This window comes from Delphinus delphis, chromosome 18 (assembly GCF_949987515.2).
Source record: "Delphinus delphis chromosome 18, mDelDel1.2, whole genome shotgun sequence".
Taxonomy (NCBI): domain Eukaryota; kingdom Metazoa; phylum Chordata; class Mammalia; order Artiodactyla; family Delphinidae; genus Delphinus; species Delphinus delphis.
The window spans coordinates 1,237,350-1,251,524 of NC_082700.1; the positions used below are offsets into that span (position 1 = coordinate 1,237,350).

Genomic DNA, 14,175 nt, shown 5'->3' on the forward strand with positions numbered 1-14,175 from the left:
ATCTTCCATTTTTAGGCCTGCTTTTACGTTACAGTGATGCCGGTCTGAATACATTTACCGTCACATAAATGCCACTCCCTAGAGAAGCAGGTCTTGACGAGCCCGACAGAGCTGAGGGCTCAGCAGCTTCAGTGGGAGCCCTCGGATTGAAACCAGTGCCTTCACACAACTTTACTTCAGAGCCAAACAATACACACGAAACAAAGAGCCCACACCATCTGCAATAACACTGAAATACACAGCCCTCTCTGGCATATAGCCAGGCCTATTTTTAAGGCCAGCGGAGTCCCACCAATTGAATTAGTTCTATCTAAACACAATAAGAACAAAATTAATAAGCTAAGGGTCTTAATAGTAGCATTTCCTTTTTAAGACTAGAATTAAATAATCTTAAACCGTCAACGATGTTCACCATACCTATCGCTTTACTATATCCTGTGAAATCACAACGCAAACCTTCAAGTATAGGCTATTGTTCAACTAGATAAAAGCAATGTCCTCACTCCATTAGCAACAAATTGAGTGAAAAGTGAGTGATCTAATAATTAAAACACAAGAACAAAAATACTGGTACCTGAAAAACTCTTTTGCAGTTGCCGTGGAACTCCATACTCAGTCCAATGTTGCTAGTTTTACTTGAACTTGAGAATTCACTCAATAGTGCAGTTAGAATAGAACAGGCCAGAGTTTGCTGTAATTATTTGATAACAAATCATTGTGAGGCATTATTTTCCCGATGCTTTGTTTCAATACAATATTTGTTCAAACATAATGAAACATTTTTATCTTTAGATCTTCCATGGTATCTTGAGATCTTATACCTACCAGCCAGAAAGTCAGATATGACAAGATAAAGATTAGCTCTCCTTTCCCAGTGGCCTTGGGACTGTTTAGTATTCCTCCTCACTCCAGTTACACAAACCTATCTGAGACCTGAACTCAGGACACACTCCTGAGTACTCCTACTAGTACTCAACTACAGAGTGTAAATGATATTTTAAGATGATCAGTATTTAACATATCATTTCATTGAATTCACACAACAATCCCTATCCCCATTTTACATTTGAAAGAAGTGAGATTCAAAGGGCAGGTAATTCGGGCCAGCTGAGATTTGAACCCAGGTCTGTCTGACTCTACGTTCTGAAGTCTGTACAACGTATTTCCAAATAGATGAAAAGTGAAACGGATTTTATGGTCTCCAAAACATTAACCACGTAGTACTCCCAAGTTTTTAAAATTGAAAATGACGATTTTCCTTCTCAATGGCTGTATCCAACAAGCGTCTACTCTCAACTCGCTGCTTTTATTCATGGACTATTCAGAGTCAAGGTGCCATGATGGGGCTGATACAAATTATTCTGGCAAGTTTCCAAGGGTTACAGAGAAATATGCACACTACCTCTGAACAACCGAGAGATTAAAGTCAAGATGATACTATTTATGCAGCTTATACGACAGCTGAGCACGGTCCTACCCGCCCACCAACTGCAACATCTTTGCTCAGAAATGCTTCTGATGTCAGTACCTTGACCTTACAGATGCTTATCTTGGCAAATCTTAGCAAATATACATAAAATTAAATTCCTAAAGATTAGCATGAGTTGATATTTGTTGAAGATGAATGATGGTTACATAGGTGACCAACAGACTATTTGTAGTATATCTGTATATTTGTGTATATGTCTAAAACTTTCCTCTAAGAAAATGTAAAAAAGAATTAAATTCCTATTTGCCTCAGTCTTAACTAGGGTAAGTATGATGTATAATTAGCAATTATGATGGCACACTAGCCCAGAGACTCAAGCAGTTTCTCAGACTTTTCCACACCAAGAAGCCCTAACAACACACAATACGTGCAAATACCCTTGGGAATCCGGGGGTATACAGACAGGGCTGTGTTCAACAGTAAGTCCTCTGACTATATAGCTCCTTTAGCTTAAACACTCTCTCTCTCTCTCTCTCTCTCTCTCTCTCTCTCTCTCTCTCCCCCCATCTCTCTCTGTAATTGTACTTCAAAATATATTGATAAAAAATATATATATATTGATACATCTGTTTTAACATTACAATGTCCCCTTTTACCCAATTTTCAAGAAAAGTGTGTAAGTTCAACTGCCTTTGCATGGACCCAGGCACAAGGAGGAAGAAACCAAGCATTGAAGAGCCTCTTACAGAGAAACAGTTTATCACATACTTCATCTTACAGTTGAAAGAGACCTTAGAAACACATCAAGTACAATCGTTCACTTTTTTAGTTAACAAAATTGTATTTTAAAAAATGGCTTTCTTTTAAAATGGTGATTAATGACCAAAGTGCCAGCAATCAAAAGTTCAGATACATTTAAATACCGTTGGGATCAACCATGAACAGTTTTTAAATACAGCTAGGCTTTGGTGGGGAAAGTGGGTAGTATTAAATCCAAATTAATGAAATTCAAAAGGAAAAGTTAACTTACAAGGATCTACCATGATGGATTACAAGACCATATGATCCTGAAAACAATCTTTCCCCATATTTTTTGCTCTTCTCCTACCCTTTCTAAATAAGACTTCAGTGAACAGGACACTATGAACAGATACCTAAATGTTTAAGAAAATGCGTCTTACTAAAAAAAGGAAACTAATTTTGGAATCTCAGGTGAGATAATCAATCTACTGAAAACAGAATTCATGCACAACTTATACAAAAACATGCAAGCTGAAAAGAACCCAGAAGCACCATCAAACACAAACTTATCGTTCTTACCAATAAATTATCTATAGTAGTTTTGCACAAGTAATTTAGCCACAAATTGTTTTTTAGTGCCAAACTATATTCACCACAAAACAACATATTTTTAGACTATGACCATATTTAAATTTTTAGTAACACAACTCTAATTAATGATTGAAGCCAACATGTACTCACAATAAAGCTTTATTTTTCTGTGAAATAAACACTTCCTAGGATTACAAGCATATGTTTGTGGTCAGTGAGCGCAGAAAAGGGCAGGAGCAGTGAAAAGGGACAAGCTTTTTGAGGTTACTACTTAGGAAAAGGAAGAGTTTTTAAAAGTAAAAGCCTCAGCAGACAAACAAGGAGCCCTCGGTGGGATGGGACTGCTTTTGAGATGTAGCAATAAAGACATCCCACCACAGCTACAAACTTCACGACAATGAAGTACAAATTCACCCATAAAAGAAAGTGTGTTCTTAGTGCATAAGTATGAACAAAACACATTCTTATTGTGGAATTAGCTTGTTGAACATAAGAATATTTTGTTTTTAAATAACTTTTTCTTCCTACAAAAATAACCATCCATAGGTTACTACTGTAATATTTGTTTACAGCTTTCCAATTTTGAAATGCAGTTATACATTATTTATTACAATACCATTACTATTAACCCAATGTACTGTTTTGTATTCTACTTTTTCCACTTTCCACTTATGAAATAAAAGGACAAATTTTCCAAAACAAGTGTCTCCTTACCAAATTTACCACTCAAAGACTTAAGAAATACATAAAAATAAATTATGCAGCATGGTTTGTGGTAATGCCAGAAGTCAAATGTCCTGGCCTTGACCCACCTAAAATTACCAGCTTTATAAGAACTAAAATTCAGTAAGATATTTTCATCATTAAAAGACAACCAAACAGTTTAATTGCTCCTTAACCTGGAAGCCCTGAAAGGATTTGAGATTAGCATCATAAACATTAATTATAGGGAAATCCCTGGCGGCCCAATGGTTAGGACTTGGCACTTTCACTGTCAGGGCCCGGGTTCGATCCCTGGTGGGGGAACTAGGATCCCACATGCCGCATGGTGTGGCCAAAAAAAAAAAAAAAAAAAGATTATACTACTGTGGCTCAGAGGTGCTAATTAAGAAATTCCTGGAGAATGATGAATAGGAAGCACTGATTGTACATTAAAAGAGCAAAGCACTCTGCACAGATCAGCAAAGCACTTCTCCCTATTCACAGAGGAATCAAGCACACACCGTGTGTCTAAGACGCATTACCCGATACGTTTATTCGTTTCCACAACCATTTATCAATTAAATCTCACTAACATAAAGTGACTTGCGGAGCAGGGGCACTGAGACAGCTAGGGAAGCTCCTTCTCGGGACAGAGAAACGGAGGAAGGAAGCGGGGGAAAGGCACCCACAAGTTCTTGTCGTCCTTACCCTTGTGGACGTTCCGTCTGCCTGCTTCACACTCTAGGTGTCAGGGGTCACCCCGAGTGTGTTACCTCTTGACCCCCCTCCCTCCCCCGACGGACCAGTGCCTCCAGGGCTGCCTCTGCCTCAGGCAGGGCTGGATCTTATTTCTGTACTAGAGATGGTGATGCCAATACTTCAGAGGGTCGGAGACAAAACCTGTGGTGGGTACTGCAGAGAGGTGAGTCTCAATGAAACCAGCTGAAAGGTGACGGACTGACTAGTAAGCAGCATATATGGGGTTGTAACACTGAAGTTAACAGGGATGAAGCCAGTATAGAGTACCATTAGTACAAATCTTAGACTTCCAAGCGGCTCACGTGGCAATGCTTCTCCAGGATCATGAAGAATTCAGGTAGTATCTTAATTTTCCAAATGTAGCAAGCAAACACTTTTAATGAAACTTCCTTCATGTAAAATTTTCCAAGAGAATCATTTCTAAGGCAATGATTACATGACGTGGTGACAAGGAGAGCACCTGGACTCTGCTGAAACACACAGGGCAGGGCTCCCAGCCTACGACACTTGGGGGCAGAGCCCCAAGCCCCGATGCGCGTCTGCCCACCGCTCTGCCCAATCACTCTGTCTGTGCCTGTCACTCGCTGCTGCTGGCCACTGGACCAGCACTAACAAGCAGTCCCAAAGTGACAGCTTTCATTTTCAGTAAGTCAGAAACCAAACAATAATCGTTATCACAACTATCTCCCAATAAATTCTGAGTAACAACACTCTGCAGTCTCTTTCAATAGTGCAGAAAAAGAAGTCAGAAAATCTGCGCTCTGAGAGTCCAAGATTTACCACTTCAAGTAACTGAGAGCAAACCACTTCATCTACCTGAGCCTCGATTTTCTTATCTATGAAAAGGGCTATTACCCTGCACACTGCAGAATTCACACGATTGTCCTAACCTTCAAATCAGATAACGCAACAAAAAGTACTATGTAAATGTAGCAGGTTCTGATAAGATATAAGGTGAAGCGGCAACAGTATTCTCATCCTTATCATAAAAAATAACCTATTTCGGGGGCTTCCCTGGTGGCGCAGTGGTTGAGAGTCCGCCTGCCAATGCAGGGGACACGGGTTCGTGGCCGGGTCCGGGAAGATCCCACGTGCCGCGGAGAGGCTGGGCCCCTGAGCCATGGCCACTGAGCCTGCGCTCCGCAGAGGGAGAGGCCACAACAGTGAGAGGCCCGCGTACCGCAAAAAAAAAAAACACAGAAAAAACCTGTTTTGGCGTCTTAGTTCTTCTTGACTGTTATCTGCAATCCACCAAATTAAAATCACAAAATAAGTTATCCATTAAAAAAAATATATACTAAACTAAAGCATCACTAGAGCAATAGAGTGCATACTCACTAAACATCACCTGGATTAATAAACCAATGTTTGCCTCTGTGCCTGACACGACATTAACACAAGGGAAGGCAGAAAATGAATAAATGATGTGCTCCCTATTTTTTTTCCCTACTGATGAATTTCAAAGAGAAAAGTTAAATATGTAAAACAAGTAGAAGAAATTCAATGAGGTCTCGAGGTTATGAAAGAGTCTAATATGTTTTCTTTCACTGAAGTACTAAAAAATCACAAGTTAATTCACTGGCTAACAACTGAAGTAACTGCTGTCTTCGCATTAAAAATCTTTCAGCAGAATTCTCATTTCCAGTAAAAGACACTAATTTCATGACAGTGGAAAAACACCCTTCAGAGACAGTTTGCCTTACTCTCCAGCCTACTGTCACAAGAACAAGATACTCAAACACTAACTCCAGCTGACAAAATAAAATACTCTTGTTCAGAGAGAGGACTGTCTCTTATAATAGCCTGGCTCTTACCCCAGGAGCTTTATTACCAAGAATAAACTTTATGAAAGGTTGCCATACATAAAGCAGACTTCCAGCTGCTCCTCTAAGCAAACATCAATGAGACTTGTGATAAGAGAGATTAAGTTGCTATCACGTCCGGGGCAGCACTGCAGCACACGGGGAATTTCTCACCCTCTTCTCTCTAGCATGGCAAAGAGGAAGAAAGGAGACTTAAATGATGCGTTCAACAGCTTTAAAAGTGACTTAAATAGGCCTACTTCTTTCAAAGGAACTAAAACAAACATGCAATAGGTTAAAAATTTAGCTTAAATGCTAATTAAAATTAAAAATTTGACCACTTTCTTTGGGAAGTGAAGCCTCTGTATGTATCCCTCTGAGGTCTAACACCACTGCAAAGCAAGGTGAAGCAGCCACAGAGGGAGGACAGCCTGTGCACAAACTGGAGCAGACAGCACAGAACGTAAGAGCCGCACGAGCACTGTCCCTCTGAGAGGACATCACGATACACAGAAAACTGAATGGGGCTACAAAATACAATCTCCACAGGAAATCGTTTAACTCATAAATATCTACAGAGAACAAAGACCATAAGATACTTCTCAGAGCATTTAAAGGAAAGCTAATACGTTGGTTATATATTTTTTAAATACTCAATTAGTTTCCGTCCATGGATAATAGTATAAATACTTTCTTCTGATTTTCAACACTTGAAATATTATTTGATAGAAAGAGATGACAGTTCATGTCCTAAGATTCTATAAACAAAGGGCTGTGAAACCACTAACTAGGGACATAAAACAAACATTCACTGAATGCTTACTAAATGCACTTAATATTGTCTTTCCTCTTCTGGGCCTGGATATTACCACATTTATTCCACATATTAGTAAATCACCACCTAGAGAAGTTAAACAATTTTTCAAGTTAAGTAGGTAGTAAATGGCAGAGCTAGGATTTGAACCTAAGTGTAAATCCAAAATCAAAATCTGTGTTGTATCATGTTATCCTGCCCCTAAACTCATTTAAACATGCATACTTGACTAGCATGATGCTGGACCAAAAAATACACTCTTAGAAAGCAAGCAGGAAAGCCAGACTACATACAGTTCCCAGTCAATTAGGGTTGATTGGAAGCATCATTCTAGAAGATGTGCAAGGGTAAAGTTAGTCACCTAACTTAATAATTCATGAGGTCAACCCTTTCTTTCATCCAAAAAAAAACCAGAGTCAGTTATCTCTTCCTTTCAAATATCTCTTAAAATCACCTTTATAAAGAAAGTTTCTAGCCAACATTGTATCAATATTCTGATTTTACCATTTTACTTTCTTATCAAAGTTTTAAACCTCTCTCCCACTGCTATTCATGTCTCTGAGACTAAGAAAATCTTAAGTAAATTCTTGAAGCGCTCCCACAAATTCTTAACAGTCTGAGAAGAAGACAGAGAGGAAGATAGATTAAAATGTTTTACTGGTCTGTAACCTCTAACCTCATTTTTTAGACCTGCTGAATGAGCAGGAATGGCTCCAGGCAGGAATTCTGAACTTGCCATATAAACGCAGGAATGCTTTCTGAGTTGTGTTTTCAGTGTGGTCACCAAAATAAATTCATCCAGCAATCTTGAAATTAAATTCTACCCCCCGCTACTGACTTCTTACCGCTACAGAAGTTCTCAACCCTGTTAGCAGAAATTCAACTTTAAAAAACTCTTCCTGCTTTGGAATATTTCACGAGGATATTAAATTTATCCACTCCCCTCAAAGTGTATGTACTGTGAACAGAGCAAAATCCTCTCTAACTAGACAGCTACATCTGTTCCAATCATTCTCAGAACATCAGTTATTTCAGTGGCTCAAAAAAACCAATTGCCAGGTTGCAGTGGGCCTACTTTTTATGGTGGGTCAAATTACCCAGGGGAGAGGAAGCGGAGAACACAATTCCCGAGTGTGTGCTCATTCCTGAGGGGCCAGGGCTCCGGATCCTTCGGCATCCGGCTGCCAAGAAGCTACTCGTGGGGGTGAGAACAGACTGTAGAAATCCTACCTTAATACTGAAACCCCAGTCAACATGATCACCCAACTACAATCATAAAAGCAGAGATCCCAGAGTTGCTGCTTAAGTTCCTAAAGTTTAAATCCTGGTCAATCCAATGAGCTGGACTCCTTCACTGCAGATTGTCAAGTGAAACAATGTGTCACCTGACACATTACGAAGAGAGCCAAAATGATGAAGAGTAACTTGATTTAGAGCAGTAGGGGCTGGGATAATATTTCCGAGTAGCAGCCTCCGTTCCAAGCCTTTTCCCTACGAGTTCTGGCTAGTCAGACCACCACTTGATTTTCCCTTGACCAACAGTGACGTCCCCGTTGGACTGCACACACGGCCATTAGTTAGGCAGGAAATGCTAACAGAAATCCACGGAAATGTAAGACTACGGATGTACTGACACAATGAATGTGGGCAGCCCTGAAGCATCAGTATCTCGAGAGCAAAGCTCTTCATCAGAAATGGGAGACTATGTCTACCAATAGAGAGAATTTTGAGAGCATATAGGTTATTATTAGTAAAAAGTAGCTTCCCAATCATTTTCACCTCAAAACATTGTAAATGGAATCTTATCTGGGGACTATTTTCAACAGAGCTCCTCGCTATATAAAACAAAGCCAAAATAACTCATAAAACGTAATGATTGGGCTTCCCTGGTGGCGCAGTGGTTGAGAGTCCGCCTGCCAATGCAGGGGACACGGGTTCGTGCCACGGTCTGGGAAGATCCCACATGCCGCGGAGCAGCTGGGCCCGTGAGCCATGGCCGCTGAGCCTGCGCGTCCGGAGCCTATGCTCCTTAACAGGAGAGGCCACAGCAGTGAGAGGCCCGTGTACCGCAAAAAAAAAAAAAAAAAAAGTAATGATTCAAACATGCACATCTTCGAAGTTGTTAGTTTTAGATAAACAATTAAATTTTAGAATACTAAGATTAAGTGTTAAGAACATAAAATTAGACCTTTAGATATTAAAGTCTCTAGACTACATGGTCCAATATGGTTGCCATTAGCGACATGTGGCTATCTGAATTCAAATAAAATTTAATTAAGATTATATAAAATTAAAAATTCAGTTCCTTGGTCACACAAGTCACATTTTAAACACTCAAAATCAGCATATGGCTAGTGCGGTCCCACACATTGGAGAGGAAAGATACTGAAAACTGCATCAACACAGAAGGTTCTACTGGACAGCACTACTCTCGGAAGAAACCTGCCACAAAAATGACATAGAACACAATATCTACACAATCAATAATGAAAACACAGATAGAAACATTCTGTATCTTGATTGTGTGACTGTTCACTGGTACACAGAACTGTCACAACTCACTGAAGTGTATATTTTCAATGGACGCAGTAATGTATGTAAATTACTCCTCAATAAAGTTGATAAGGAAAATTCCAAAGGAAAAACAAAAAATACCTAGGGTAGATACAGGAAATCCTGACAACTTGCTCATTTATTCCTTCGGTGGAGACCCTGCTGGGTCACTCCCAGCAGAGTGGAGGGCAGACAGCAGGAGCGGGAAGGTGAGCACACGTCTGTGTGGCGAGGAGAGACCCAGACACTGTGAAAGGGAAGGGACGGTGCGCGCGGTCCTCCTAAAATGACCACAGCACCCTAACTCACACCACAAACAACCTAAAATCACACCACACGCCGAGGGCCCACTGAAGACACCAACCATACAGAATCGTAAGGGGTACAGCCTCACAGATATCTTTCAAATGATTAAAGAAACTGGGAAAGTGAATAGACTACCCAAAATATTTAAAGATTTAATACCTGAGAATCAGAAGAGCCAAGACTGGCACAACACTGTAAATCAACTGTAATTCAATGAAAAAAGAAAAAAAAAAAAAAGAAGAGCTAGGTATTGCCAACCCCAACTCAACACGAGTTACATCTCACCCAGCTGATAGAAGTCAATGGCTCCAGCCAACAACCACAGCTGATCAGTAACACCAGCTCCAGCTCCTCTGGCCTCTGACGGGGCGGCCACAACCCGTCCCCCTCCCAGCTGACCGGTTCTCACAGGCAGACAGGAGATGGAGAGGGGAAAAACCAACCAGGCTTCCCAGAAAACTCAGGAAGCTGACAGTCACACCTGGTAGTCATGGCATACCTTGGCCTATTAGTATTGCAACATTTAAGAATTTTTATGTCAGATATCATTTTATATTTTATTCACATTTCCATTATCACTAGTACTTGTCAAAGGTTTATTAAAAATAGGGGGAAATGTTCAACAGAAGGGAAATGGTTAAGAATATTATGGTACATTAGCTTGTAATATTTGACACCATTAAACAGGATTACGAAAACCATACGAGGTTTATGAACTTATGATGACTATGAACACTGGCAACATAAAAACAATGAAATGAAAAAGCAAAGTATACTGTATCTACAGTACGTACACATGTAAAAAACGGACTAGAGGAAAACATGAACAAATGGAAATTGCTTGATTTCTTAGACTGTGCCTTTTTTCTTTTATGTAGATATCCATTACTGTTGCTATAACGGTATTTGCGTAATACAAAATAAAACTTTTAAGTATTTACGAATAGTTAGCACACTTACCACAGTGGGGTTGCCACTACTTATCAACTGGCTGACTTCATGAAAAATGCTTTTGCAGTCAATTGATTTATCTAATGATCCTCGTTTTACAATTACTGCTACTGCTAATAGAATCTGTTCCCGAACATACTTTTGGAGGCTGTAAAACATAAAAATCATTGTGAAAACTTTTACACAAATCCAATATAAAAATACTCCCCAATTTCTCACTGTGCCTGCAGCTGCTGACAGCACGGCTCACATCTGAGGTAGCGTGCTCCTGGTTATGCGCTGACTCCACAGCCAGAGACCTGGGTTCCAATCCACACTCCAGTTATTACTGGCTATGTGACCCTGGGCAAGACCGTTCACACTCAGAGCCTCAGTTTTCTCACATGTCAAATGGGGATAACAGTAACAGGGCTGTCACAAGAATTACATATTCTTAACACTGCACCCCGTGCACACTAAGCGCTACGTGAGTGTCAGCAGCTCCGGGTGGTGTTATCAGTTCACTAAGCCAGATGAACATTCTACCAGTTAAGAGCCACATTCGGACCTAATCTCCATCTCCAACCAGCAGTATCATCTTAGATCCATTCCCTTTAACATGGAAAGGCAACATGCTAGCTAGCCAAGATACAACATTATGGAAACATACACGCTCTTCTAAACCTTTGTAAATGTTCATATCTAATGTTCATATCTGTCCCTCAGTCTGGTGGCAGAAGCACCCACCTCAGATGGAGACATCCTACAAAGGGCCATTGGGCCACAAGGGCACACGGATTTAACTGCCTTTTCACAACGGTTTCTTAAAAAGAAGGCTCAGAAAACATAATCCTAAACTATAATCCAGCCTCTAGAATGCCGTACAGATACAACCACCACATGCCCTTGGGATAAAACCCAAATTCCCTAACACGGCTTATAAGCAGTGGGTCCCATCCCAGCCTTCCTGGGGTACTCCCAATTTACCCGCTGTCCAGAACAATGATGAATAGTGCTTTCTTTTACTCTGAAAGGTGTCCCCATTTGGACATAAACGATATGGCCACCCACTTCTAATTAGGGCCCTTCATGGCCAGGGATCTGCTCCCCTCTCATCGCAGCCCCTCCACGCACTCTCATGACCACAGCTACACCAAACCTCTTTCAGTTCCTGGCCTGTAAATGCCACTCTCTGCGCGTGGCTGGTCAGTACACAGAAGGGCTCCCTCACACTTCACACAACACGAAGCGCGCCGCGCCGAGCATGCTGCTGTAGTCCCACAGAGAAGCACGCCGCCTGCTGCATAACATGCACTCACCAGACATTCATACAAACGAACGAACGTGTCTCGCTCTGTCAAGAACGAAAAGTATTCCTTCAAAACAGACTTGAAGCATTCACTAAGTGAATAAAAGCAAAGATCCTACTGTGTGCAAGAGTGTGACTTGACCAAAGGGAATATTCGTACTTTTGAGGGGACACGATAGTTTCAAACACACTGACTGCTACTAGAAATGTACATAAAGCTAGCTTTAAACATTGTTACTGGCAAAAATTATAAATTACTAGGAAAATAAATAATAATACCCAACATTTATTGAGTGCCTATGACCTGTCTTTATATAAACTAACTTCACAAAAATTAGTACACTTAATCCTCACAATCTTTTTAGTAAAGTACTATCAGTACTGTTATTCACTCCATTTAATAATCAGAAAATTAATGCACAGAGAGGTTAAATAATTTGCCCACGGTCATGGAGTTAAGTGGCAGAGGGGGACTCACAGCCCCTTTCTCAACCACTATGCCATACTGCCTTTAAAAAAGTGTGCCCTGGTGGCCCAGTGGTTAAGACTCTGCACTTCCAATGCAGGGGGTGTGGGTTTGATCCCTGGTCAGGAAACTAGATTCCACATGTCATGCAGTGTGGCCAAAAAATAAAATAAATAAAAATTAAAAAGTGTACCCTGCATTTCACTCTGTGCAAATTTTAATCACAATTAGGAGGGAAAAATAGAAAAGGAAAACTTCCATGCATGCAATGGGAAGTAGAGAACATTACGTACTTAGTATTCTACAGTATAGAATACTGTATTCTACAGTATTGTAGCATTCTACCCATGCAGAGCACCAAAAGTTTTAACTTGACTCTAATCCATTCATCGGACATTCTACAAGATTAAAATGTCTGTGTCATGAAAGACAAAAAAAAGGCAGAATTATTCTAGATTAAAAGAGACACAGGGCTTCCCTGGTGGCCCAGTGGTTCAGAGTCCGCCTGCCGATGCAGGGGACACGGGTTCGTGCCCCGGTCTGGGAAGATCCCACATGCCGCGGAGCGGCTGGGCCCGTGAGCCATGGGAGAGGCCACAGCAGTGAGAGGCCCGCGTACCGCAAAAAAAAAAAAAAAAAAAAAAAAAAAAAAAAAAAAAAAGGAGACACAACAACTAAATACAACATGTAATCTGAGGCTAAACCCTGGATCAAAAAAGTAACCTATAAAGGAGGAAAAGGATATAAACAGCATTTTCCAGAACATTGGGAATATCAAAATATGAGGTCAGAATTATATTAAATAATATAAATATAGCAATTATATCAGGAGTATTGAGATGATCTCTTAGAAGAGACATGCTGCAGTCTTCAGGGATGTAGTATCACTGAATGCTGGCTGAGCCTCTACTAGGGAGAGGGCACGTGAGTGTTCCCAGTACTATTCCCAGTACTACTCTTTCAACTTGGCTGAAAACTTTTTTTTTCTTTTTTCCAAAATAAGAGTTTGGGGGAGTTCTCTGTGGCCTAGTAGTTAGGATTCTGGGCTTTCAGTACCATGGCCCAGGTTCAGTCCCTAGTGGGGGAACTGAGATCCCACAAGCTGCACAGCAAAAAAAAGAAAGAGTTTGGGAGACAATATATAAGTGAACTATTTCAATGTGGAACCCTACAATCAACTCTAAAATAACTCCTGAATCAAAATTATTACAGTGAGATGATTCTGGATGACACAAGAGATGACATGCATAAACACAGCTGAAACCGGCCGAGCTCAGTGGGGGGTGGAGGTGGGGCTGTGATAAATCAGCAGCTCCAGGGCAAGTTGGTATCCACCCAAAAGGGTTCATTAAACAACGGATTAAAATGTAAATAAAGGAAGAAAACCAGCATGAAGGAGAAGAGAAAGGTTTGAAATGGGGGCAAGTTTTCCTTATTCTGTTAAAATCAGAAAAAATAAGCCACACCCTCACTCAGAGATATGTATACCTGCTCATCCCTGGAACACGCTGTCCATTAAACCTGTAATGCTAATAGGCTAAGTAACACTTGGTTTTTTCCTCTCATACATTTTTCGATATGTGAAGCACTTATTAGCACTTAGTACTGAGTGCAAAAGTCATGCCAGTAATTATTATTAAATATTATGAACTCAGAGGCTGTCAGTGAAGTCAGCAGGAACAAAGGTATGACAGCACGCTCGAAAGTTTTATGCATCTTTATTGCCGTCAATCAACATTCCGAATTGCCAGCATTTCTGATTATGTAACATTT

General features: G+C 40.5%; 1 protein-coding gene across 2 annotated transcripts in view; it reads right to left on the minus strand.

Moving 5' to 3' along the window:
- Positions 1 to 14,175, minus strand: part of XPO4 (exportin 4) — a 104,215-nt gene that overhangs the window by 69,163 nt on the left and 20,877 nt on the right. For both annotated transcript variants that reach the window (XR_009516759.1, XM_059995599.1), the window contains exons 4-5: positions 10,658 to 10,796; positions 575 to 691 (exon numbers count right to left, since the gene is read on the minus strand). Coding sequence is in view for 1 of the 2 variants with exons in the window: in XM_059995599.1 (XP_059851582.1) it covers positions 575 to 691; positions 10,658 to 10,796 (256 nt within the window). In the remaining variant the exon portion in view is untranslated. The remainder of the gene's footprint in view (positions 1 to 574; positions 692 to 10,657; positions 10,797 to 14,175) is intronic.